General features: G+C 38.5%; 2 protein-coding genes across 2 annotated transcripts; one reads left to right on the top strand and one right to left on the bottom strand.

Annotated features, from left to right (window-relative positions):
• Positions 1-627: 627 nt before the first annotated feature.
• selenol (selenoprotein L) lies at positions 628-13,703 on the top strand. The gene is made up of 9 exons (XM_023264306.3): positions 628-803; positions 1,544-1,622; positions 1,720-1,773; positions 4,463-4,508; positions 6,165-6,292; positions 6,479-6,593; positions 10,319-10,441; positions 11,020-11,157; positions 12,940-13,703. Exons 1-9 carry the CDS (start codon positions 698-700, stop codon positions 13,051-13,053), a joined length of 903 nt encoding a protein of 300 aa, XP_023120074.1. The 5' UTR covers positions 628-697; the 3' UTR covers positions 13,054-13,703.
• Positions 13,704-13,940: 237 nt separating this feature from the next.
• On the bottom strand, positions 13,941-23,195 carry clec11a (C-type lectin domain containing 11A). Its single transcript, XM_023264377.3, has 5 exons — positions 21,372-23,195; positions 20,210-20,324; positions 19,858-19,965; positions 19,535-19,618; positions 13,941-16,059 (listed from the first exon to the last, which is right to left on the bottom strand). Exons 1-5 carry the CDS (start codon positions 21,462-21,464, stop codon positions 15,647-15,649), a joined length of 813 nt encoding a protein of 270 aa, XP_023120145.1. The 5' UTR covers positions 21,465-23,195; the 3' UTR covers positions 13,941-15,646.
• Positions 23,196-27,402: the final 4,207 nt, after the last annotated feature.

Genomic DNA, 27,402 nt, shown 5'->3' with positions numbered 1-27,402 from the left:
CTTAAGTTTGGATAAGGAGTTTAGTTCTACTTTTGTTTAGCTAGTTTAAGAACTCTGTTAGCTTAATAAAACTACTTTGTTTGGTTTTATTTTCTTCTTTGATTTAGCATCCAACAGTGTTGTTTTTCTTTGTTTGACCACTTTTATGTCAATTTTGTCACTGAGCAATAAATTGCTTTACCTAATCCAACAACAACTGGTTGTTTTTGTTGCAACCTGCTGATCCTAGGTTGGGTCTCAACAGCTGTCAAAGTTGTGCATTTAAATCAGGAGTAGTGCACTTTAGTGATCATCTATTGCGGTAGATGGTACTGTATAAAAAGTGCTCTAAACGTCTGACCTTTGAAGTGTACAGCTCTCAGTGCAGCCTCTGGCTCTGCAGACACATGCTGTTGTTTTTCCCCACTACCTTCATTTGTCAGCTCTTAATGATTTGTTGCTTTGTGGTTTAAGGTGATCATGTTTTGAAATACCATGCAGTGTAAATTTATGACACTGACAATACATTAAAATGCGCCTTAATCCATTCATCTTACTGAATCTTTCTCTTGTAAGTCTTCCTGTTCACCACTAGGTGTTGCATAAATGTACCCTTAGGAACCACGTGATTGGGTCACGTGGTCAGGATGGACTTAGCTCCACATGGGTGCAGGTCTACCATCACTTGTCAGAGCAGCTGTGGCTGAAGCCGGGGAACATGGCTGAGGATGTGACTGTGTCAGAGGAGACTTTAACAAGTGGTCTGACTCTGCTGGTCAACTTGGGCAAAGTTCTCCTGCAGAAAGCCAAGGAGGATGCAGCAGGTAGGCCTGATCTGAGAAGCAGGGCTGTACGTCCAGTGACGGACCTCGTTGGAAATGTGAACATTTTTATATGTTTTGTTACCAAACAAGGCAGACACATCCTAGAAAATAATTTCCATGTGTTGTGAATGTGTTTTGGTCGCTTGAGTTATTTGGCATACACAAGATTCAGGAGATACAAGCTAGCACCAACTGTTATGAAATTTAACCTTTAGTACTGTTTGATAACGCAGTGTTAGATGCGGCTTCAGTGCGTTTTACATGGAAGAAGACTGGAGGAAAACCAGATGAGCCATGAAATTAACCGCAATATTTTGTGCGCCGAATTAAAGAAGAAATAACTTTTATTCAGAAATTGTATTTAGTTTTGTTGTGCAATTATGTTTTTGTTTTTATTCTGCTGAGGACGAGAGTCTGGGGTTACGTTTTCTGCATGTTGGATTAAAGATTAGATTCAGTGTAATAAAGGAAAACTATGTATGTTCTTTTAGTTCATCCTTCTGATTCATGAGTTTCTACAGCAGACATGTTCACAGGTCTGTTCTTGAATATTTCATAACTTGACCACAAACATGCATCTAGAGCATTGTTAAAGCAAATCAGTGAGATCAATTCACTAGATTGAAAGGCCCCATTGGCATGAATGTGGTGTAATGTAATCCCTGTCATGCTTACTGCCAACATAATGACATTGCACAAATTGGCTGGACCAATAACTGGGGCTCTTTGTTCTCACGCAGTCTCCCTGCAGAACTTAGTCCCACATAAGATCTCCACTTTGTTTGGCCTGATCTCGGCTGGAGGAGACCTCTACAGAAGGTGAGTGGGAGGGCTCTCAAAAGGCTTATAGAAATGCATTTCTCTGTGTTTTCAGCTAAAGTTTATCGAACTTAACCGATCTGCTGTTGTTGGACAGCCTTGGAGTGAAAACGAAGTCTGAAGCAGAGGCCATTTGGAAGAAGTTCTACCAGTAAGTATGATGTAGTAATTGATGGTAATGAAACGACTGCTTCACATCTTTGTGGAGATTGCTGCATTGTGAGAACGGTGGGAAAAACAATACTCGGTCCATAGTTTAGCTGTCATCGTATCAGAGTTTCAGTGACAGTAAACATTGCTGCAGGTGGAGTAGAAAATAAGCTGGTAATTACTTCCTACAGGTGTTGTTTTTCCCTGCAGTGTATTGAGTCATATAGTTATTTATTGAGCTTTTTGTTGTGGGATCCCTCATTAAATGCAGCAAAATGTGGAGAGACAGATAATAGAAACCTTCCTCCATCATTCCCATAACCTTAAAGTTTGGTCAAACCATCCACTAACTTCTCACTCTTCTTGTTGTGACATTTACGCCAACCTCAACTGTATGTATACGCCAATTAACACACAACACAGCTGATGCAAAAGGCTTCACAATTGTCAAAGGAAAAGACATCAAAAATATTATGCCCCACAATGAGAGGTGAAGCTTTTGGTTTTATAGTTGTCATCACAACTTGTACGTATTGTCTCATAATTCTACTGTAAATAGCACTATATAGAGAAGCTTGCATGAATTCCAAGAAACCTGGCCATGTATCATCTTAAATAATTCAGACAGGACACTACGTCAGATTTAACCATTTATTTCAGAATGACAAGCACAGAAACAGCAAAACCAATGTAACAGGAACAACATACATAATCCGGATTAAAAACACTACCGTTTCAAAGTTTGGGGTCACTTAGAAATGTCCTTATTTTTGAAAGAAAAGCAGTTTTTAAAATGAAGATAACATTTAATTAATAAGTAATTAATCAATCTAGACATTGTTAATGTGGCAAATGACTGTTCTAGCTAGAAACGGCTGATTTTTAATGGAATATCTACATAGGGGTACGGAGGAACATTTCCAGCAACCATGAATCCTGTGTTCTAATGCTACATTGTGTTAGCTAATGGTGCTGAAAGGCTAACTGATGATTAGAAAATCCTTGTGCAAATATGTTAGCACATGAATAAAAGTGAGTTTTCATGGAAAACATGAAATTGTCTGGGTGACCCCAAACTTTTGAGCGGTAGTGCAGTTTTAAGGCAAAATTATGAACAGTCTATAATCTGAAGCCCCACAAACTATGAGAAACAACAACTGCCCTAGTTTTTTTCCTTCCTCTATAGATTAGAAGTGTGTCTTTTCATGAGTAGTTCAGGTTTTTCCAGCTTGTTTACGGGTAACAATGGGATGTGAATTGTCCCCAGCTGGCTTCTCGTCCTCCTCCTCTCTGCCTCTCTCTGAACAGAGCAGATTTATAGAGGTGTGCCAGCAACCCTCTTTGTTAACTTGTTGAGGGTTATAATATTAAACCTTGAAGGGAGGAGGTTGTGAAACTGGAGGAGATGCTTTGTGGATCTGTAGAGGCAGGTGGTGATTGTGGAGCAGGCAAAACTAATAAACACTGAGCTAGTAGTGAACAATAGGACAGAAAAGGGGCGCAAAGCTGAATAAGCCAATAATTTGAAGTCTAACTGAAATATTCTTTGTACAGGGTGTCCCTAAAGTCTGGACACATAGGACATCTCATTAACTATATTTTTTGCCTACACAGATTAAATATGACTATTATATTAAATATACACTACCATTCAAAAGTTTGGGGTCGCTTAGAAAAGTCCTTATTTTTGAAATAAAAGCATTTTTTTCAATGAAGGTAACAGTAAATTAATGAGAAATACAGTCTAGACATTGTTAATTTGGAAAATGACTATTCTAGCTGGAAACGGATGATTTTTAATGGAATATCTCCATAGGGGTACAGAGGAACATTTCCAGCAACCATCACTCCTGTGTTCTAATGCTACATTGTGTTAGCTAATGGTGTTGAAAGGATAATTGATGATTAGAAATTCTTTGTGTAATTATGTTAGCCCATGAATAAATGTGAGTTTCATGGAAAACATGACCCCAAACTTTTGAATGGTAGTGTGTATTTGATTAATTATCAAATATATATTAAATTCAATCTATTAAAAATTAATGTATTGAATAAAATATTGTTAAAGTTGTCATTTCTTTAAAATATGTATTTTTTGCCTATGTGTCCAGACTTTTAGGACATCCTGTATCGTAGGTAATAGGCAGCTTTAGCTCTGTTAGGCCTCACTTGCTATTAGGGGGAAAAAAATGCATCTTCATTCAAGTGCGGTCCTAAAAAAACACTTATGTTAAAGTTTGATTGAAAAGCTAAAATAATGGGGTCATTGTGTAGTAATCTCACAGGACTTTATCTCACCAAAAACTTGTGAGCAACTTACCATGAAGACACCACTTGATTCCACTGCTCAGCTGTGATGTGTCCTCTGATTCATGTGCTGCAGACAGTCCTGAAAGTATTAAAACAACAGAGATGGAGCTGCTCTGCTGGACAAACTGTCTGATTACATGATTTCTTGTTACCTCGGCTCTGTTTTTCCATATGGACAGCAACGTCACAGATACCAATCGGAGATCTGTGAATATCAGCTAACAAATACATTGGTTGGACTCTACTAAGCAGGGTGAAAATACTGAGGAACGTCAACATTAAACAGTGTATGTGGAGACTGATTGCTGTTTTCTTACAAATGAAAAAGCATAAAACAGGTATGAACATCTCTGTATCACATAACATCTGTGTTTTCTCAGCCATGCAGAAGTCAGAGAGCAGGTTGAGGAGCTCATGCAGCTGGAGGTGTGTATTTGTGTTTTTATTCCTTTTAAATGTTTTCTTTTTTCTTCATTTAGCTTTTGAAAATTGAGCCCTAACATTCACCTCATAGATGTGGTAAATCTTACCTTCTGATCAGGCAAGACTAAACTATACCTATTCGGTTTTAAATATTAAAAAAACAAAAAAAAATCAGGTCTTGATCTTAAAAGACAAATCAGTTTAAAAAGATTGAGATCAGTTTACTTGAATAAATAAAGGCCTCAGAATGTAATGAAGTCATTTAAAAAGTCATTATTTTCTCTTTTCTGCAGATTTTTTTTTCTCGTTTTGTGGAAACAACTGAAAACTGTGACGGACAAATTGATTAATCAGTGCAACTATTAATAATTAATTGTTTTCAATGGTCAATCCATCAGTTCACATTCCTCATTGTACCAAGGCAACATTTATCAGCTTAATGAGTTATATTATGCAAACTCATTGTTAAAAATATAATAATAAAAAACTGAAGGTCATGTGGGCCCTGTTGATTTTCAGTCATACCTATTTTTTTATATATCTGTCGAGGATGATGCTGAAATTGGTGTTGATTACATTTAATTTGTCATCAAAAGTCTCAAGTTTATCTCAGCATATAGAGAATATGCTGTATATAAACCTCTTCATTTCACCATTAAGTTTGAATGAATGAAGTCATCTGAAGGTGGCGCTGTAGGATACATGACTGGAATAAACACAGTAGAAGAAAAAGCAAACAAAACCAGCTGTTTGCAAACTTACAAAAAAACTCAAGAAGAAATTAATAAAACTTTATCCATCTACAAGAGAAAAATGGAGGGGAATGGTTGTAAATCTGTAAAGTTAGGATTGTTTTCTATCAGCAGGAATCAGAAACGCTTCATTATGTCTGAAGACAAAACGATGTTAACTACGTCTTATTGTGAGAAGGTGTTTCCTTCTCCCAGGAAGCTCATTAACTTATTAAATTGATGTTTCCATAAACTTTTTCTAATGTTAAACTTCAAAATGTGCATGAAAATGTGCTCTGGAAACACAACTACAATCACAGCAGAAACCCAGTAAATATATTGTGTCAATAACTAAGTGCAGTATTTGTCTGGAGGGAAGAGAAACTAAATCCACATAGTAAATGCTTTACAAAGCAGAAATAATTCTGTGTGTTTGATGTATGTATGCTTGGTATGTAGAAAACATTTATTAAAGTGAAGCACAAAGTACAGTTTGGTCTAAACTACTGCTGAAATAGTTAAACATTGATGGATGTGCTGCTGCTCACCATTTTATATAACTCTCTGATTGATATCTTTGTGTGAAGGACATTTTATTTATTATTTTATAATGTTTTATTACCTGGACTTTTAATTGCTTTTGGGAAAATAATTGACAGCTTAACTGGAAGCATAAAATTACTGTTAGCTGATATTCAGGTCGGAAAAATGATGCTCTTTGTTCCCATTAATTTAGTAGCAACAGTATCGAATTAACATCTAAACTACTAAAGTATGTTTTGTTTTTTTTAATATAAGGTTTTCAAATTTTCCAGACATTATTTTTCTATGTGTCTGCACCCAAGATTTTGACTGATCTTCTTGAAACAGAGATGGATTTAGTTTGAGCTGCATGTTTCATCCACTGTGTGTGTGCTTGTATTTACAGACTGAGTGGGACTCCTTCCTGGAGAGTGTGGACACAGGCCTGCAGACTTCACAGGAGCAGCTGCCAGTAGCAAAGACAGGAGACAGCCTGAGCCCTGATATTGCGTTCACAGATGCACGGAGTGGAGAGTACGTTCACACGTCATCCCCAACCTTTGAACAAGTGAAGCACACCAGTTCTGCTAGTTTGAAGGGCTGCTTGATGTGGTTTGTTGTTAATTACAAACCAGAGTTTGGTTGCTAATCACAGATTCGCAAACTGTGTCAGTATTTCAGTAAATCGAGGTTTGTTGTGTCGCTGTTGTGTGTTTAAAGGAGTGTGACTCTGGGTCAGTACCTGAGCCAGGGTCAGAAGCTGCTGCTGGTTCTCATCAGACATGTTGGATGACTACCGTGACGAGACCACGTGGCCGAGCTGGAGAAGAGTCAGGTCAGTGTTCCTTCAGTCTGACGCTACTAATGTTTTTTGTACAACAATTTTTGACCCTACTGCTTAAACATCACATTGTTACGAACAGGTACATTATGTAATACTTTACAAAAGCGGTCTGTATTACTGAATTGTGTGTGAGGCCTACTGGTCCTTAAGTCCTTGGCTATTTCTTTACAATGGCCACTTTAAAAACATTCAAATTCAGTCAGTAATGGATTATGGATAAAAGACACAATGTTAATAAATGTGATGACAAATCAATAATCTGTTTGAAGGGGGCAAGTCGATAGCCAACTGGTTAGGGTGCATACTACATGGGTGCAGATGTCTGAGCAGTGAGTCTCTGGTTTGGACTATCTCCTTCATGTCATTCCACTAGTCCGTATTCCTCCAGTTCCTCTCTCTTTTCACAGCGACTATGAAAGAAAGGCATAAAAATGGCCCAAAGATAATCTTAAAATAATTGCAATAATCTGCTCAGAACTTAATTTTGATCTATTTGGGAAATGTACCCAGTGGGCTCCGCAAAGTAGACATGTATTATGAATACTACTAGCAGCTTTTAAAAAGTAATAACCAGCAGGAAATGGCAAAGTAGAGTCTCCAGACATGGAACAATTGACTTTGTCTCTGAGATATGCCACTAAAAGATACTGGGAAAACTAGGAACGTTTTTTTTCCTGTCATGGGACAGACCAAATGGACTTTATGTTATATTATGATTACTACAAATTGTACTTATGCATAACAAGAGAGAGAGATCCCTCCTTCCTTAAAAGAAATACTCTGGCGTTTCAGGGATCAATGACCTCTGTGTTTTTGACCACAATTGTGAACATAACAGACTCACAGACCTTGATACTTTAATTTAACCTAGTTTCTTTTCACTTACTGTCTTACATGACATTAAGCATTTCACTCTACCATGTCTGTTGTCCATTTGTCTCTGTGTTTGTCAGAAAGCGATAAGTTTAAACGTGGTCCATCTGGGCCTAGTACAACAATGTCTTATGTTCCCACAGTACTAGAGGTATGCTCAAGTCATCACATTTAGACAGTAAATCAAAACAAACTATAATTGTATTCTAAAAATAAATGCAAAATCTTGAAAAGGGGGGAATGTTGCCTCATGTGTGATTTTAATCAATAAAACCTGTTACTAATGCATACCAGTAACTGTTTTTTGTTGTACTCACTTCCAATTAATTTACAGCTGATGGACCCAGGACAAATCAAAATTAGAGCGATTTTAATTTTACTGAAACTACATTTCACTGATGTTTAAATTAGGCATTAAAACAATGTCACATTAGCGGGGATGTTTAGCTTACACTAGTGAATAATTCAAGCTAGCTGGCTAGTGCTATGGCATATTGCTTTTAGTTGAACAAAAGAAGAGAGGAAGTTTACCTTCAGACAGTGTTACCAAGACAGCAAACGTTTGCCAAATGTGCCACTTAATTATCATCCTAAAAGCTACATTTCTTTCAATATTAAAAAAGAGAAAGTAAGTAGCTAAATAAAGTTACAACAGTCATACTAATAACACTAGTAAAAAGTAGTTTTGCACCTGTATTACAAGAACTATATTTCCCTTGTCTTGTACATTGAGTGTAGTTGGTGGATCCCAACGAAGATATTAGTTTTCTTGCAGACAGTTGTAGTTAACCTCACTTTAAAATCGTCATTTAACCTACCCTGTATGTCTTTGGACCACGGGAGAACCCAAAGGAAACCAACATTGCAACAGGGAAAACAGCCGACAGTCAGGTTCAAACTCACAGCCGAGACCACTGTCAAAGTACCAAGACAAGCAATCTTACAATAGTAAGAACTACATAAAGTATGAATTAATGACAAACGTGTTGCAAGCAGCTACACGTTTCCAAAGTTAGCCAGAAGTCTGCTGTAAAATATTCCTTTACTGCAAATATACTGCAACACTGTCAAAGGTTAACTACAACTGTCCGCCAGAAAGCCACCTACACAAGAGTTGATACCCAAAATGGCCTTGAAAGAGGTTCTAGAGATGCAATCCCTGATGTTGTAACATGGTCAAAGGTTTGGCACTAAAATGGCCCCAAAGTTACTGCAGTGAAAAACAGACTAGTATTACAATGATACCATGCTAGAAACACTTTTTTTTTCAGACATAAACTGACATGATTATAACTTACAGAAAACCTGTTACCAGAAGTTTATGAGGAGTTTAGCACTACTGGCAAACTGTGGTGGCCAACCAATGGCAAACACGTTGGTGGCAAACTTCTTATTTTTCACAGAATGTTGCTGGATGTTTGTCACTAGTTACCAACACTGGCAAACAACATTTTTTTTTTTGCCAAATAAAGTCTTTGCTACAAGTTGCCGACAAGTTTGTCGCAAATGTGTCCTAAAGATTTTGCTTGAGTAATTGGACATTTTAGGCATATAGCTTTAGCCTCAGTCCTTTAGCCATTAAATGTATTTATTTATTTATTTCATTTATACACATATAAATTCTTATTTTTAAAGCCAAAAAGTCTACCAAAGATTAGTTTTCAACCATCTAACAGGGCTAACATTAGCTTAACTAGCTAGCAAGCTGTAGCGGGTAACAACAGTTCAGTTCAGTAGACAAAAATAATGGTAGTGAACTAAAAAAGCGAAACCTTCTTCTGCCTACCTTTATTTGAGACCAAAGAGCCATTGTTTAAAAAAGGTTACAGTATATTTTAACTGCTAACTCTGTTACAGCTGTCATTGTAAAATGCATATGTACAAGTTTAGCAGTAGCCTTTAAGGGGTACAGAAGCAGCTAGCCTGCCTTTGTCCTGTTAAAGATAACAAATCTTCTTATCAGTATTGTAAAGCTTGCTACATATAATTAATATGTTATATTTCATTAAACACAAGTGGAAAAAACTATAAATTCGCGCTTTCAAAGTAGTAAAATACAGTGCTAATTGTTGCCAGGAGCAGCTACTCAGAATAACTTCACACTGTAAAGATCTGAATGGTGTGGGGAGTTCCATCAAATATTTAAAAACAGTTCACACTTGACCACATCATATTCATCTGATTTCTTTCCTGTGCATTGGTATGTTATTAAGTAATGTGCAAAATTTTTGGTCACAGGTGTTGCAACATTTTGGATGAATTTCTTAATGAACGTGGGGTCATAGCGATTTGTGCTTTGATTTCTTCACACCAATCTGTGGAGCAATGTCTGAAGAGCCATAACTTGAGAAATAATATAGCTAGAGTCCTGAAATTTTGTAGGCCCGTTAATATGTGCTTATGGTCTTCAATGGTAGAGCCCTGCTTCAATAGAACAATACAAACCAGTTATATGATGATATAAATTTTGTGAAAGCATTTCAGTGTTTCTGTCTATTCCAGTATTCCACACGAACCATAAAACCTTAATTTTTTTACCCTAAAAGACAGATTTTTTTATACTTCTTCAAAGAAAAATCTATTAAAATTAAGGGTTTATTTTTGCATTTATAGCCAGTATCTGAACATGCTTTGAGCAGGTTGTGATAGTTGAGTACCAAGGGTTCCAACATTTTTTCCAAAGTGGCTGTCTTCACTTCGCCTTGCAGGAACAGCTCATTTACTTCCATATAAATAAATTACTGGCAGTAGAACAAAAATGTGAATCTTCAAGAGAAGGGAAAAAGGAATTCTTTGGCTGGCCTGTAATCCGTTTAACTTTCTGTCATTCTGTTGCTCTGCAGACTCTCCTGGAGGCTCGGTCAGTGCGGGTCTTGGTGGTGTCTTTCGCCAGCATGGAGGGAGCTAAGGTGTGGTTGGAGCAGACTGGATCTACCTTGAATACGGTGCTGGATCAACAGAGAAAGGTTGGGAAGTGTGTTTTCACTCGAATAAACTGATTAAAAAACTTAAGTTGAATTACAAAAAAAGGGAATTCTGTAAAACTAAGCTTCTTTTGGAAAAAGAATCCAATATAATAGATTCAATCTGCATTTTTATACTGTATTATACTGTCTTTATGTAATAGCAGGTGCATATAAATACAGTAGGCTGCAATGTACTGTAATATATGGAAACTAAAAATGACTGTGATTAAGCACAACAAAGCAGAGGGAACCAAAGGATTTAACAGCTGTTTGATGATGTGTCATAAAGGCCCAGCAAGATGAGCCTCCAAACCATTCATTCTGAAAATCCAACCACCAGATGTTAGAAAATGTGAAATGGAAACAACCAAAAAATGAAGGCAGAAGCCACAGTAGCATTTCCATGTCACGGCAGCAATCATCAATCGTGATACATGTGTGTATAAAGAAGCTGATGTGCTGTTGTTTTTTGGGGGGGGGTTTGTTTTGTTTTTTAAATGTGTGCTGCAGGCTGTATAAATCTGCCAAAACGGACTTCCGGAGTAAATAGTGGACAAATATATTTTTTCCTGTCGCAGGTCTACAGGAGGTTTGGCCTCGGCTCATCCTACGCCAAAGTGATGAAGTTCAGCATCCTGCTACAGTACTCAGAGTACGGAGTTGTCAACAGAGACTTCCCTGACATCCCTCCTCGTCTGCTCGAAGACATCTATCAGGTACAAATGGACAAAACAGCAAAACGTTTCGACAGTGAGTAGGCGCTGATGTAGTGGCCTGAAAACCAAGGAAATAATGCAGAGCTGGATTGACCTTTGCAGGCAATCCCCTTTTTGAATTTGCACATTGTTCCTTGAATACTACATGGACCTCAGGTTTCCTGGGTATATGCACCACCAAAGCCATGATGGAAAATTGCAGAAAACTGCACAAATTCTTGGTTATAGTAGTTTAAACCTACAATATTTTTTTGGCCACTGGGGGGCAGGGAAAACAAGTTATAAACAAAACATTGCCTCCATCAGAAAGTTATGAAGCAACATTATCAACATTGATTTGAATATAGAGACAATCAATGGAACATTGAGCTTATTCTGTATGTCTTTTTATTTGTAAGTCCAAGGTAAATGTTATGTGTGTTCACCCTTGTACATTTGTAAGTGTTAGGTAAGTGTAGATTGCTGAGTTACTAGTGAGTTTACCAGTGAACCGTAGTGTGCTTTGAAAACTCAGTATTCAGATAGGCTATTTAGTGGTCTGTCTCAAATTTTAGTTTTTTGTAATCTGAATAATTTCCCTCCCAGATAAACATAATGACCAAACGTGTCTGGAACTTGTTACACCAATAACATTGGCTTGCAAAATAGTCTTTCTCCATTTTATCATTAGAAAACAATAACAGATAGTATGGCTTTTTAAGGTGAATGTAGTAGTCTTGTTCTAGTTAAAACAGAATTATGCACCTAGTTGAAAATTACCCAAAATAAAACATGCACTACTGTTTAAAAGTTTGGGGTCACCCAGACAATTTCCTGTTTTCCGTTTTATTCATGTGCTAACATAACTGTATAAGGGTTTTCTGATCATCACTTAGCATTTCAACACCATTAGCTAAACCGATGTAGCATTAGAGCACAGGAGTGATGTTTGCTGGAAATCGGCATTTGTACCCCTATGTAGGTATTATTTGCCTTGTTCTGGATGTACAGCACTTTGCTTCAATCTGTGGTTGGTTAAAGTGCTATATAAATAAAGTCGGATTGGATCGGATTGGATTGGATATTCCATTAAAATCACCCATTTCCAGCTACCATAGTCATTTACCACATTAAAAATGTCTAGACTATATTTCTGATTAATTTAATGTTATCTTATTTGAAAAAAAACAAAACAGTTTTTCTTACAAAAATAAGGACATTTCTAAGTGACCCCAAACTTTTGAACAGTAGTGTATAGTGGTTGTCCAGACAAGTCACGGGAATCTGTCATTTAGTCTCACAGAGTCAGCACTAGTAAATATAAATATATAATTAGATTAATTATATATAATTAGAGTCGCATTTCAAATCTGATGTAATCAGGCCATGCAAGAGCTTAATTGATCAGCTCAGTATACGTAGATGGTGCGCGAACCATTTGAAACCCTTTGAACCTTCATTACTATTGTTTCAAATTGAAGAAAATGCAGTAATTCTTACCTGCTGTTGCCTCATATGGACACGTTACCATTCATGTTGTGGTCTCCTCTAATCTCCGACAAACCTTCAGTCATTTCCATCAACCTAGTTACTAGATGTGACTAACAAGACAGTGATGCTTTAGGTTTAACAACCTAGACATGTACTTTTGTAGCTGCTGACTTCAGTATTTTTACTGTTCTAGTTAGCAAAAAGAGGGTAAAGAGCTCAAAAGAGATATAGATTCTGCTAATAATTCTCTGTGGGAGTCATCTTTCACTTTACATGAATGCAGCTTCAATGAGCTTTTATTTTTTTTTCCAGATGGGAGGAGACTTTTTGCTAGACGAAGCAGGGAAGGTGCTTCTCTGTCATACATGTAAAACCCCTCTGGACAGGCCGACTGTGACAGACATCCTGCAGGCTGCTCAGCATTAAAATATCAACGTACGGACCAAAAGCTGTGAAATCTGCATGTTAGCATGTGGACGCTGATCAGGGGTTCAAGAGGTTAAAAACATCACTGACACCACAGAGGAAGAGCAGCTCTTTGACTCACGTTGATGACGTCGCGTCTCACACTCATGACATCATGAAGAGATGTGACTGATGCTGAACTGTGAGGCAAAGACAACTGCTCTTCTTTGTTGTGTCAGAGTTGTGATGGAAGCATTAAAGAAGTAGTGAAACTGAATTTAATTAGCGCTTGATTTTGTAGTACATATATATATGTGTGTGTATGTTATTAAAGTAAAAAAGACACTGATTTGCTTTAGCAATTTTACCATTAAAGGTGCATCAGGTTTAGTGGTCCCAAGAGGTAACATTTTTAATTTTGAAGGGTACCAATGATTTCATTACCAAATACTTTAGCAGTACAATGCTACAGCTGACTACTTAATCAAAGTAATTATCTTCCTTTTGAAGGAAAAGTTCAAGAAAAATATTTTAATCTTTTAATGCAGATACATTTTTAGATAAAATTGTACTTGGATATTTTTAAAATGGGGAAAACAAAGATGTAATTGCTGATATGTTGTACACTGATCTTTTATATCTTTAAATAAAATACTATCATTTTTCATGAACTGGGGACAGTTTGATGTTTAAATCCCTCAGTATTACAGCAAAGCAAATATGAAGTACCAAAAGCTGGTCGCAGTATATGCTCAAATATGTAATTGTGTTCTTTGATTTAAATCAAAGTTTGGCCAAGTATATTCCAAATTCATGTACAGTTGCATGCACTTAGACAACATGTGACATTTTTAGAACCTCAGCTGGCATTGTTAAATTAAAAAAGTTCACTAATGTGTTTCTGAAAGTGAGATATCAGATGTTTTATTTTGGTGTTGGCACTAAAACTCATTGTATTTTACCAGCACTGGTATTTAAAAAAAGATACCCAGCTCTTCTGATCCTAAGTGCTTCAGTTAAAGGCAACTGGACTCTCTTCCTCAGTTCTGGCTAACTGGTGTTCTAGCTATTAATTCTTTCCTCCAAATCAGAAGGGCATATAGCCTGTGAATCACCCAAAGATTCATATGCCTTGAGGTTTGAGTAATAATGAAACTGACTCATGACTCAAGATGTAAATAGATGTGAAACTGGCTGGTGAGGGATCTCACGACTGCAATATAAGTACCTGATAAGCAGTGCTGTAGATCCACTTCTGTTGAGAGAACTGTCTAGAATCTACTAAGAGAAGCCTATTAGGAAGAGAGGTGAAACATTTTCAAGAACCAAAAAAGAAGTCCACTTATCTTTGAATGAAGCACTCAGGGTTACAGTGATGTGAATACTGAATCTACTGAGGAAGCAAATCTTTTAACTTTGAACGTTGTTGGATCAGAAAATGATACTGTAATCCATGTCAACTTTTAGTAAACATTTAATAATAAAAAAAATAGCCTCCTATGTTCAGTACAACTTTTTTGTTTGATATACAGTAGGATCTTCAAATACATTTGCACATGGTCATGTATCATTTTAGGGTGTTGAAAGGAGAATCAGAAGTGAGACTATAGCTCTATAAATATTGTTCTGCTATGGCCAAACATGATGGATAATCAGCACCTTGACTGGAGTCTGGCCCTGTGCCAGATCATAGTAAAACATCATCAGTAAGTAACAGAGAACCACTACCTAATTCTTGTAAAGCCCATATGCACTGATTTATATCTTCAAGACGATAAGTGCTGATTCTACAGAAAGCGCCTCCAGCCTCGCATTTTTCCTTTCTTGGAAATGTTTTGAATTCCGTGAATGAAATCATAGGGTCCTGACTGGCTTACATTCATATTACCTGAGCTGCATGGATAATATCATAACACTAACAAAGTCTGATAAAGACTTATTCAGTGCTGAACCTCAATAGCAAGACAGGAATTTGTGCGCATTTGAAGCATAATTCTGTAAAAACCTAAAACCGTGAATATTTTCACGGAAAATGTTTCCATGCTGCAAGATGCGCTAATTGCATACTTAAATGAAATGATGATGGATATTTATATTAAAACATTCCTGGGTATCCCAGGTACACTACCGTTCAAAATGTTTGGGGTTACCCAGACAATTTCATGTTTTCCATGAAAACTCACACTTAATCATGTGCTAACATAATTGCACAAGCGTTTTCTAAGCATCAGTTAGCCTTTCAACACCATTAGCTAACACAATGTATCATTAGAACACAGGAGTGACGGTGGCGACCTCTGTACCCCTATGTGGATTTTCCTTTATAAATCAGTCGTTTCCGGCTAGAACAGTCATTTCCCACATTAACAATGTCTAGACTGTATTTCTGATTAATTTTATGTTATCTTCATTGAAAAAAATGTATTTTCTTTCAAAAATACGGACCTTTCTAAGTGACTCCAAACTTTTGAACGGTGGTGTATGTGTCTTTAAAAGGGAAATAAATTATTTGAAAAGTAAAACGGCTTTTTATTTTTTAACATGTAACAGCTGATATCAAAGTTTAAAGTAGTAGTAATGTGACAGAGAAAGAATATTTGCAAAAGAGTTCATTTTAAAGAGCCACTCTGTCATCAAACTCACAGAGATAGTTCATGGTCCGATCGCAGTAGTGGTCCCACCAGTCACCATCGTCTGACGACATGGCCACACAGTTCTCCCGCCTCCCTCCGTCCGGTTGGCTGGACAGGAAGTGTTTACGCCACTGGAAGTATGAAACTCTGGTCCCATCATCGAAGAGGTACATGCCCTCAGAGCGCAGATCGTTGATGCCCAACCACACCGGCCAGTTCCCTGGCTGAAAGAAGGCCTTGACGTACTCAGCCAGGGCTTCCTGCTCCTTGCGGTCGCGGGGCATCGCCATGCGTCCTCCACGTTCCAGACACTTTCTGGAAGCTCCAGCGTAATCCTCGTAGCTATTGTACACCAGATAACATTTGTATCCCACCCGACGTCCCTTCTCACAGCCTAAGAAACACAGAGAAACAACACAAATCCTTTATGACACATTTAGATTTAGAAAAGTTTTAATCTCAATGCCCACTACCGTTAATATCAAAGACAAATAAAACGTTTCACTGGGTCTTAAAACCTGCATTTGTAGATTGTTTTACCCTCTTCGAGGCAGTCGAACAAGACGTAGATACAACATTGACATATTATCACTTCATAAAGTGTGTAATTAAATTCCATTCATTTTAATATAGGCGTATCAGAATTTGTTGTTCCAACACGTCATCAAACAGCCAAGTACACATTATACTAGAAATGATAATGAAAGATGAAAAGTGGAGTCATACAGACCAATCATCACAAGTAATTAAGAGGTGTGTTCACCATTTGCATCATGTTGTGCCACATATATGCACTGATTAGAGCTAATAAGGTTGTAAATGTTGCTTGTGGAATGCTGTCCACCTCTACCCTGCTGTGGGACCTCTCTCGATGCACTGAGAACTTTTCTCATTACCTATGTATTTATCATTTTTGCATTACATTTACTCTGTTTCTCCCTGAGTCCTTTCTCCAAGTGTCCCAAAGCTGGATTCTTCTGATCTGTGGTTGCTGTCCCACCAACTGGCCTAGTCTCCATCATGTCCACTGTGGGATGCTGCTGCTGGCCTTCCTCCAGCCCACTGCTTCCAGCTGCCCATTTCCACCAATCTACTCTACATCTCCCCTACTATGCTTGATATGCTCATCTACACACTGTTTGCATTTTACTTACCAGCTATATATGTAGTACATTTAATGTCAGAGCCTTATACCATATCAGTAAACTTATGAATCGGTTTCAGTGTTGGCTTGTTCTGTATATCCCTAGTCACTCTGTATTCATTATGCGTCACTTTGTATGTATCATCAATGTTACTGTTCTCATGCATGTATGCCATTGTGTGTTATATGTTTCTTTGTCTCCCACACACCTCTTCTCCCGTCCCTCCCCCTCCCTCATCCCCTCTACCTCTTCTGTCTCTCTCAACCCACCCGACCAGCAGGCAGATGGGTCCCCCCATATGAGCTGGGTTCTGCTCAAGGTTTCTTCCTGTTAAAAGGGAGTTTTTTCTTGCCACTGTTGCCTTAAGGCTTGCTCTGGGGGTTCAGGCATATGGTTTCTGTAAAGCGTCTTGAGACAATCTGAATTGTAATTGGCACTTTAAAAATAAAATTGAATTGAATTGTCCCAGTCTTCCTAAAAGTCTCAGTGAAGTTGGTGGGTCTTTTGGGGGAAAAATTCACATTGTCACATACCATCCAGATCTGTCTAAAACGATTAGACAACAAATGATGGCGTTGTGGACATTCCGGCTACGACACCAACTGACATGCCCGCAGCCTAATCTCATCTTTCTCTTGTCATCTGTGACATCATGTTATTTTAACAAATTTGTATTTAAACTGCCCTTTAAAAGTCTCTGGTTAAAGGAGTGTCTCTGAACTTGTATCTGATCATTTAACAGCCAAATCTGACCAGTGTATGAATTTACTCTGTGGTTGAGAAGTTGTCACCAGTGGAACAGCTAAAAACTTTATGTGCACAGAAAGACTAAGATAAGAAGATCATTTGCATGCAACATTTATATTTTGTTCAGTCTAACTGTGGCAAACATGTTGGTAAACAAATTAAGAGTTCCTTCAGAGTCCCCCTTTTTAGCTCTGTTTTGGCCTCTACCAGCTCCTCAGGTAAATATGTCTCTTAAGCTGCTAATTGCTCCATTGTGTTCCCCAGTTAGTTGTTAACTGTGTCTGCTGCTTGATCATGAGGTGTACAGTGGGTTTATGAAGGTTTATGCCTTGAAAACAGCTACCCATTTCCCTGGGAAAACAAGGTTGACAAGAGTGATAAGATAAAGTCAAAATAGAGTCATAACAAACTATGAGTTAAACTTGATAAAACATGCCGCACAGCTAAGAGAATCAGTGCACATAGTTTTCTCTCAAACTGCTGGGTTTGCAAACATGAATCCAAGCAAAAACTTTGATTAATTCTTGATGTTGTGGTTTCATGCCTCAAGCAGCCACTGGTATTCGGATGATAAGCAGTTATCACTGCTGAGCCATGATTTCTTCGGTTTTAAAATACCTGAGTGCACCTCTGGCACCCTTTAATATTTTCCTTCAGAGATGTCAGATGAATATCATCCGACAGAGATGTGTCATACAGTAAAATTCCAAAACACCTCTTAGATACAAGCATTAAGCTGATTTGCATACTGAACATGGATATGTCAGCTCCTGCATGTTGTATCATGTGCCTGGTTTGTCTCTCATCCCGTCTTTCTGTGTACATGGTTACACTCACATCTGTAGCACACAGTAAATAGAGATAAACTGATTTCCTTCTGATCTGCAGCTTTTCTAACCCCTCTTTAATCAAATACAAAGTGGAGAATACTGTTTATACACCACACATTATTTAGTCTATGATAAATTGGAAGTGAAAGACCTGAAAGTGTTATTTATTTTGATACTGCTGTGAGAAGATTAAAGTATGGCTTACATGTTTTGATTTTTCCTCATTGCTGATAAAGGTTCACAGATCAAATTTTAATTTTCTCTTCTTCAGGCTGTCATTGTGGATACTTTAGTATTCTTGTCCACAATATAGCACTTGGTATGAGAGACAATTAATTTCAAACAATCTCCTATCTCTGTCATAATTTTAAAAGGCAATGCAACACAGAAATTCTAAGTGCTTCAGTAGAAGGCAACTGGACTCTCATAATTGCTCTTAAAGACATGTCACCTCTCATCCAATAGGCCTCTTCAGTTCCAAAGTTGAATTTTGGGGACTTCCAGGTAATTATTCTAACCCCCAAATCACATTGCTTATGGTGTGTTAATGACCCAGGACTCACATACTGTACCTCTAAGTGTGAAAAGTTCTAAAACCGCATGGTCAGCGATGACTCAGAGTATTAATGGTGGTGAAACTGTCTGGGAAGGAAGCTCAGGACTGCATTATATGTATCCGATGAGTCATGCTGTAGACCCCCTCCTCTGTTTAGAGATGGCTGTTCCAGTTTAACATAAATGGCTTCATTAACTCATCTCGCTAACCATCTGCCTTACTGTCTTGTGTACATTGCTGTCCCTTATCCTTTAGACACATGTGGACTACTGGGACTTGTCCTGAGGAGCTACTCTCTTATGTTCTACCATGTGTTTGCACTTTGAACAACTACCAGACAGTTTTGCAACCACTATTACCTTGTTGCATGTGAGTCTTAATGTAGCGTGTCATGTGATTTGGGGCTGACAAAAAATTACCTGGGACTCCTCACCTGTCATTTGGAAATTAGGAGGCCTCATGAATGAGAGGTCATCTTCTAGAACCAAAAGAACTGGTCCAAATGCCTTTAACTGTAGCAGAGGATTATCATGAGCAGGATGACTGAGAATCTACACTGACACATTTAGTCACATTGGGTCCCACTTATACCTTCTAGTCTTCCAATCTCCTTGCGGTTGTCCTTGCTGTGCTGGTAGACTTCTCGGATGCTGTCCTCCAGCTCCCCAACTTTAGCTGGCAGGTTAGTGATGGGAAACCACAGAAAAAAGCAAACATTAAACTAAGTACATTGCATGGCGTTGTTCTCATTAGTCCTCTTTAAGTTTAGGGTCTGGAGTGGAAAATAAAACCCTATATTATATCATGGCCGTCATTTGTCTATTTTACAGTGAAACTTACTGAACTTTTGGGATTGCTAAAAACATAGCAGTGATGTAATGAAAGGATTTACAAGAAGAAGCGTCAAGTCGTACCATCCATCCTGGACAGACGATCCATCAGCTGGCTGACTTTAACATCCAGGGTGTAGTGACCGACATTTAACTTGTGGATGGCCTGGTCCATGCCAGCTAGTCTGGACACTGAGGGACAGAACAGAACAGAACAGAATACAGCACAGAGTATGATGGAGGAGGAAAGACCGAGAGCAGGAAAAACAAAGCAACCAAATGCAGCTGTGTTGCATTAAACATCAAATATTATTACGCTACTTTAAACTACATAGATAAGGCTCATGGCTGTTATTTTTATATGATGACACATATATGACTACAACTGGATAGCATTCGGCTAAACAAGACTTTTAACATGTATAAAATGACATACAGACATAGTTGTATGAGTTTTCAAAGTCTGATACTGGGCTGGTTGGCTCTGGTTCGGGTTCTGGTAGAATATCAGGATAGTCGCCTCTCGCCCTCTTCACCTTCAGCGAAGATGCCTGATGAACACACGCACACACACACACACACACACACACACACACACACACACACACACACACACACACACACACACACACACACACACACACACACACACACACACAAAAACTCATGATGTTTCTATTACATTTAAGTCTGGTCAGCTTCTTGACTCTGTAGATAAGGTCATAAAACAAACCCAGTTTCCCTACAACTTCATAAAATAAACTTCAGATGTTCAAAACAAGCTCACTAGACCTGTATCAAAACTCCAAGTTATTTAAATGAGCTCCTTATACGCATTTAAACCTGGCTCATGTTTAAAAATTCCTTACAGTAGAATCAAGTCAGGTCTCTGCTAACAATGACAGTTCTATAAAAGTTATGGACAAAGGTGGAGCTCCAGTAAGTTAATTTCCTTTAAGTTTCGATGGTCTGTGGATAAACATACGATTGCTTGGCCTCTACCTTTTTGCATTTTTATCCTTGAAAATTTTATTCTAACGTCAAGTCTTCCACTTGGTATGATTGTCAAAATATCTATTCATCTTAGCTATCACTATCTACTACAATTCCCTCAGTGGCTTGTAGACTGACAGAGGGAGAGGTGTGTTTCATTTTCAAGTCTGACTCTCACATTAAGTTTGGTGTAAGAAAAACTTGTCTGGTCAACCTGCTTCTCTGGGTGTGTCATCATTAATCCTTTATTAGTCACTGACATGTCTGGTGTTGTCATCCATCCATGACATCATCACTTACAGTAGATGAGCCATTCACAGAATGTTTACACCTCACTCACTCTTTTGCCATATTTTGCTGCAAAATAAATCTTAATGTTTCCTGCCTGTTTTAATTCTGCACATTCATAGGCATGTACTCAGAGCAGTGTGAATAGTTTTAAAGTCTTACCCAAACAACCCGGCATGATGGATCATAGTCAGGAAAAGGCAAGACACAACAGTAGCAGCAACATCTCCAATTCAAAATCAGCTAAATCCACATTTCAGTAGTTTAAAAAGAAAAAAAAAACATGTAACTGGATATGCAGTATACAAAGTTCTGACCTGTGTTGGTGCAGCGTTGTTCGTCCCTGTAGGAACACACACACCTGGGGAACATAAATACAGGAGAGCGAGCAAGGTGGCAGCTGGTCCCATTTTCTGCTTCCTACAAACTCTGCTTTTCCTTCAGCAGCTAAAACTCCCTCTGTACCTCTGAGTCGCTCTCTCTCTCCCTCTCCCTCTCTCTCTCTCTCCAGTCTGCTTCTCTTTCACTCCTCTTTCCCTCCTGACCCTCCTGGAACAGCAGCAGGAAAGCAGCAGGAATCTCCCATTAGATATGTGAATGGAAGCTGGTGTACACCCCTTTAAAAAAAACTGAAATCTCAGGTATCAGACAGAAGAAATCAGAATAACATCCCTGTCGTCTGCCCAGGACGGCTCTCCTGTCTTGCTAAACAACAGGAAAGCTCTTTGTTTTTGCTCCCACCTCCCATTTCCACTCTTTGTGTGAACACTGGATTTACATAGGTCTCTGTCCTGTGGAAACCATGTGTCTGAGAACTGTAAACTGTTCATGAAACGGGAAAAACAGCCTTGTTCTAAGATTTGCAAAGAGGTATTTTTAGACTTTTTAAAGCCTAAGAAGAATTTCACACTCTGAAAAAAGAGCCGGTATCCTCAAATAAATGCCAGCTGTTCTCAGTTAACAATGCAACTATATTCAAAATGACAACAGGTTAACATGCAGGAGAGTTTCATCAGTCCATACCAAATGTGGTAATGTACTTACTTACTTATGACTTACTTTGCACAGTTTTTTGGTCTCCCAGTTTATCCTAAAATGTCCAATCTGGAGATATCAGGTTATCATTTAAGACAAGGGTCATAACAGTGATACATAATGTAACAAAATAATCTCAAATCAAGACCCACTTATTTTTTCAGCGCTTCAACTGTATTAAATGGTCTTTATGCAGAGGTAGAGGTAACTCAGTGGTCATGCAACAGTACTGTTAGACATGCATAACTGTTGTAAAAGAATACGTTTCACTTTTAGAACTTCATATCCTTGTTGGCTTAAAGTAAGCAAAGACAGTGTTAAGTACTACAACACAGTGTAACAGTAGCACATGTACAGCAGAGCCAAAAATGAAGCACTGCTAGTTACACAATAATATGTATCAGAAGTTTGATAACATTAGCCACTTAAAGGTCACATATATTAAAGTAACTAGGTAGCCTCCCAGCTTTACAAGCCAGTTACAATTTTACTGAGCTGCTGTTTCCCAACTAAGGTCCAGCTCAAACGCTGTATAATCCCTCTCACTGCTTTTAGATGAATCCTTCAGAATGAGCATCTGTCTAATAGTCCGCCTGGTTTATTTACTTTCTACAGCTGCTTCTGCTAACTCTAAAATGTCTCAGCCATGAACAAAGCACAACAGATGTGCTAATGTTGGCTGCAAAAGTGGACACCTCATGCACTCTATACATCTATACAATGGATGATCCAGTGGATTACTTTTGATTTTGACAGTAACATCCCCACAACAATAGGAAAATCCTCAGTGTTAGTGTGTTTTGTGGCTAATGTGGCTAACATTATTATTGATTTTGATTTTATGCCCACATGTCAGAGTTATGTAGAAATTGGATAGCTGAGGGACATTCAGAGATGGGGGAAATTTTCATTTAAAACAAATAAACACAGACTGTGTTGAGTTGATGCTGTGCAGCAGTCCAACCTAAACTCAGTTTATGTTTAGATCTGCTGTCTTCTCTCCTGCTCTCTGTGCTCACTTTGTATTTTAATACAACCAAATTTCCAATAAAAATGTTCTTATGACTCCGCCAAGGAGGCGGAGCCTCAGCGGTGTTATATGACGATTGGTGTACATTTGTCTGTCTGTCTGTTTGTCTGTTGGCAACATTACTCAAAAATGGACAAACAGATTTGGATGAAATTTTCAGGGAAGGCCAGAAATGACATGAGAACCAAATGATTAAATTTTGGCAGCGATGTGGCTTATAGTCTGGATCCATGGATTTGTTAAAGATTTCTGTATCAGTGCGAGATAGCGGCACAGCATCACTGTTACTATGACAACAAATCAACACTACGTCAGCTGCCTGCTGACGATCACACGGTTGCGATCCTACTACAGATCAACCGCAGACATATCGGGTCTTATCTGTCGGAAATCATACAATGACTGAGCAGTCTTGGCGGAGTACTGTGCTCTCTGAGTGCATTTCTTGTTTACATATGTTTCTGTTGTCAGCTGGTTGAACATGTATAAAAACAGGGAGTGACATGCAGCCTACTAAGACTACATGTTAACTAGGATCACTTCATAGTGTGCACCATTAAATTAGTGATTCTATAACCGCCATGTTGTTAAACAAACTCACCATACACATAAGTGTAAGGCAACAGCTGTACTAGAATTTGAAGATATTCCATGTAACATGACTGCTCAGAGAGAAAGTCAGAAGCAACTGAAAGTCCTGGTTTCACACACTCATTCATGTCTGGGTCAAGTGCTGTGCTGTGAACCATTTTGCTTCATGCTGTCAATCACAGATGCAGAGAGAGTCTCCTTCCTGAAGAAGGCGGGGACAGCAGCAGCTCAGCTACACTTAAAGCTACAGAACTGAAAAAGTCTGTTTGGGTCAAAGCTAAAATTTTGCGTTATACAGTCTTGGCAAAATGAACCATCTTTGCAGAATTGTGAGCTAAAATTTGAAATACATTTTCTGGGGATGTGACACTTCCATCAATTTGCCTAAAAAGGGGCACCTTTAAAGCTACTGGTCTTACTAGACCACATGAGATTGTAGCAACATAACCTATTAATGTTCAGACTGAATGAGTCTAAAATTTTGTTACCTTATTGACTAGCATCACAAATAGATAACAAAAATATGTATTAATAGTTAAGTCAAAGCTAACTAATATATAAATGGGTTAAAATTTTAATAGCAGCATTCAAGTCGGCGAAAAATAAAACTAAAAGTTCATCATCCTGACATGAGCAACAAATGACAGCAAGACTAGCAGTGGTGCTTATGTGGCTTAAAGTAACAGCTGCTTCATTTTAGATCATCAGCCATGTGTGTCAATCTTATGGGATGCAGCCGATAAGCAATCTTGACATACATATATCATGTATGTCATATATATGCTATGTGGCTACATATCAGGCGTGATTGCCAAGCTTTTCTTGTATAATTAAATAAACTGTGGTGAGAGAAATATGGGTTGGAGAATCTGTTCAGGAAATGATGGCAGAAAAAGAAAAGAGAAACCTTATGTGCTTGTGCATGCATGACTGTGTGTCTGTGTGTGCATATGTGTGTCTGTGTCTTTGTCTGTGTGTGTGTCGGACTGTAGCAGGAGGAATGCCGGTTAAAATGCCACAAGAATTCAGCAGACTTTCCAGGGAAGCGACTGTGGCGAAGTTCTGGAGACTGGGAGGAGCGGCGGCAGCTACTGGGACTGTGAGCTACAGATGTGTTTGAGGCTGCAGGACGACTGCATATACACAGCTGTTCCAGCAACAAGATGGATTCCAGAACTTTTTCCAGACCTCAGATTGGATTAAACAAGAGAATGGAAAAAAATTACCCCCGGGAGTCTTTGTTTTGACCTTGGCATTTCTTATCATGGTGTCATGGAAACTAGTAAAATACAGTGAAATCAATCCAACAAAGGAACTACAGTCAAATGTATTTTTATGTTGTTGTAAAAATTGTCCGTTTTCATGATATTAAATATATTGGGGTTTTGGGTGGTTCAGTGCATAATAAAAGACATTTCAAGAGGTCACCCTAGGATTTATGAAACTGTGATAGAATTTAATCATCCTTTTCTCGAACAAAAATATGATGGTTAAAAATAAAAATCTGCTGTCGGCGTACTTTAGGGAAGACATTTAAACAAGAAAAGCTCTCATAGAGCGCAGTACTTGACCAAGGCTACTCAGTCGTTGTATGATTTCTGACGGATAAGTCCTGATAAGTTCACAGCAGTCGATTTGTAGAAGGATCACAATCGTGATCATCAGCAGGCAGCGGACGTAGTGTTTACTTGTTGTCATAGTAACAGTGATGCCATGCCGCTATCTTGCAATGATACAGAAATCTTTAACAAATCTCTGGATCCAGACAAGCCGCATTACTGCCAAAATCTAATCACTTAGTCCTTGTGTCATTTCTGACCTTCCCTGAAAATTTCATCCAAATCTATTATTTCGTTTTTGAGTAATGTTGCGCACAGACAGACTAACAGATGGACAAATGTACGCTGATGGTCACATAAGTGAAAAGCCCCCCTTTCAAAATCACACCATAAATGAGAAATATTTTTAACCACAAGATTACAATGCATGAAATGAAACAAATTTGGCTCTGCAGGTTTGTGGTCATACAAGGACTGAGCTGCAGATTTCTCTTAAACTTTGTTAACTAATCATGGACTTATAACTCCTCAGTGCAAAAACATTTGGATGACCGAATTTCCACCTGTCTTTTGACCTCTCAGATGTGAACAAAGCTTCTAAAAAAGGGGGAAAAGTGCAAAACATCTAGGGCATCCGGTATCTCTCACTGACAGATCAGGTCTTTTTGCTTTTTGAAGGGGACCTATGGTTTCATTTTAAATTTAAAAAAATGAAAAATAAAGTGCCTCATTAGCCTGCTGGACATACACTGGTACACAATAACGGTCCTGTCTCTGTTTCAGCTGTAAGTTCAATACCGTGCAATGATTTTCACTCACCCAAACATTTGCTGTAAAAAGAAATTCGGCCAAACGTTTTCTGAACACAAAGCAGCCATTCAGGATCTGGAAGTGTTGGGTGGTGCTGCAGGGAGGCGGTCGGACTGGACAGAGGTGCCTCAGTTCAGGGAGGGATGATGAACACTAATATACAGTAACATGAAGACCCACACTCCTAGATGATATATGTAGACATAAGCTGTTTATGGCCTGAGTCTGGCCAACATAAAGTCCACAATCTATTGCATCTTTGTGACTACAGAGGAGCTGTGTGAAGGCTGATAGACCACCTCAAGTGGGTTCACTTGAGTCAGTGCCAGATGGGTCTGCAGAGATGCTCTGTCATTCTTCAGAGATTTTCTATTTTTTTCACCTGCCATGTCATCTGCCCATCTCTCTGCCTTGGATATGTTCAGGCCTTTTATCTATTTCTTCTTCCTTTTACCTTGCTTCCTACTCTTGAGTAGTCATGATGTTGTAGCGCTTCCCAAATTCCTCAAATTTTGCCCTCCTCAAAGGGGAAACTGGGGAAAAGAGACAAAGACGTGACAAAGGTGATCTTTTTAAACTTGAAAAAATGTAGGGAAAAAGAGAAAACATACACTGGATGTTTGTTTTGGAGGGGACTGTGTTGCTCTTTCGTTCTCTTTAAAAAAAACCCAAATGATTTGTATTTGATTCTAGTATGGCCACGTACATGCCCAGCTTAGAGTTTCCACTTTTTTCTTCTTTCTAAACGTTTGTGTCATTTTGGCAGGGTGCTTTAATTTAATGTCATGCTGGAATATTCATCTTCTGCCAAGCCTCTTCACACTGGGAGTCATCTTGTCAGCTAATATTTTATTTTGTCAACAGACATTCATGGGGTCATCCATAAATCTAATCTCTTCAACACAAATTTGCTCTCCTGCAGCCCCATATGCTCACACTCCTGCCTCTGTGCTTCACTGTCAGGACTATGCATTCATTGCGGTAGTCTTTGTGAGGTTCATGTCTAACATGTTGGACTCAATCGGAGCTGATCAAATTTATCTTGGCCTCACCTAACCAAGAATGTGCCCCCAGTATTCGCTAGGCTTCCTTTACCCTGTCCCAGCTATCACAGAAACTCTGATTTCCTTTGACGACCCCCGTGCAAGTCTGAAGCACCTGTCCCTGTTTTCCCGAGCACCGTCTGTGGCGTCACTTTACAAGTATGACTGCTGCAACTCTGACAAGTGGTACTATGACTCACTGTATATTCCACTGATTTTCAGTTGGTCACAAATCTTTTTGTATCTTTTTCCATCTTTGTGAAGTCACACAATCAGATTT

Source organism: Amphiprion ocellaris, chromosome 12 (assembly GCF_022539595.1).
Source record: "Amphiprion ocellaris isolate individual 3 ecotype Okinawa chromosome 12, ASM2253959v1, whole genome shotgun sequence".
NCBI lineage: Eukaryota > Metazoa > Chordata > Actinopteri > Pomacentridae > Amphiprion > Amphiprion ocellaris.
This window is presented reverse-complemented; position numbering and strand designations above follow the sequence as displayed.

Bases quoted from the DNA above. Each gene is read 5' to 3' on its own strand.
- clec11a (XM_023264377.3), bottom strand. From the start codon at position 21,464: ATGGGACCAGCTGCCACCTTGCTCGCTCTCCTGTATTTATGTTCCCCA. The intron at 20,325-21,371 runs GTCAGAACTTTG...TGTGTTCATCAG, and splicing joins ACAACGCTGCACCAACACAG to GCATCTTCGCTGAAGGTGAA. The intron at 19,966-20,209 runs GTATGTCATTTT...TCTGTCCCTCAG, and splicing joins AAACTCATACAACTATGTCT to TGTCCAGACTAGCTGGCATG.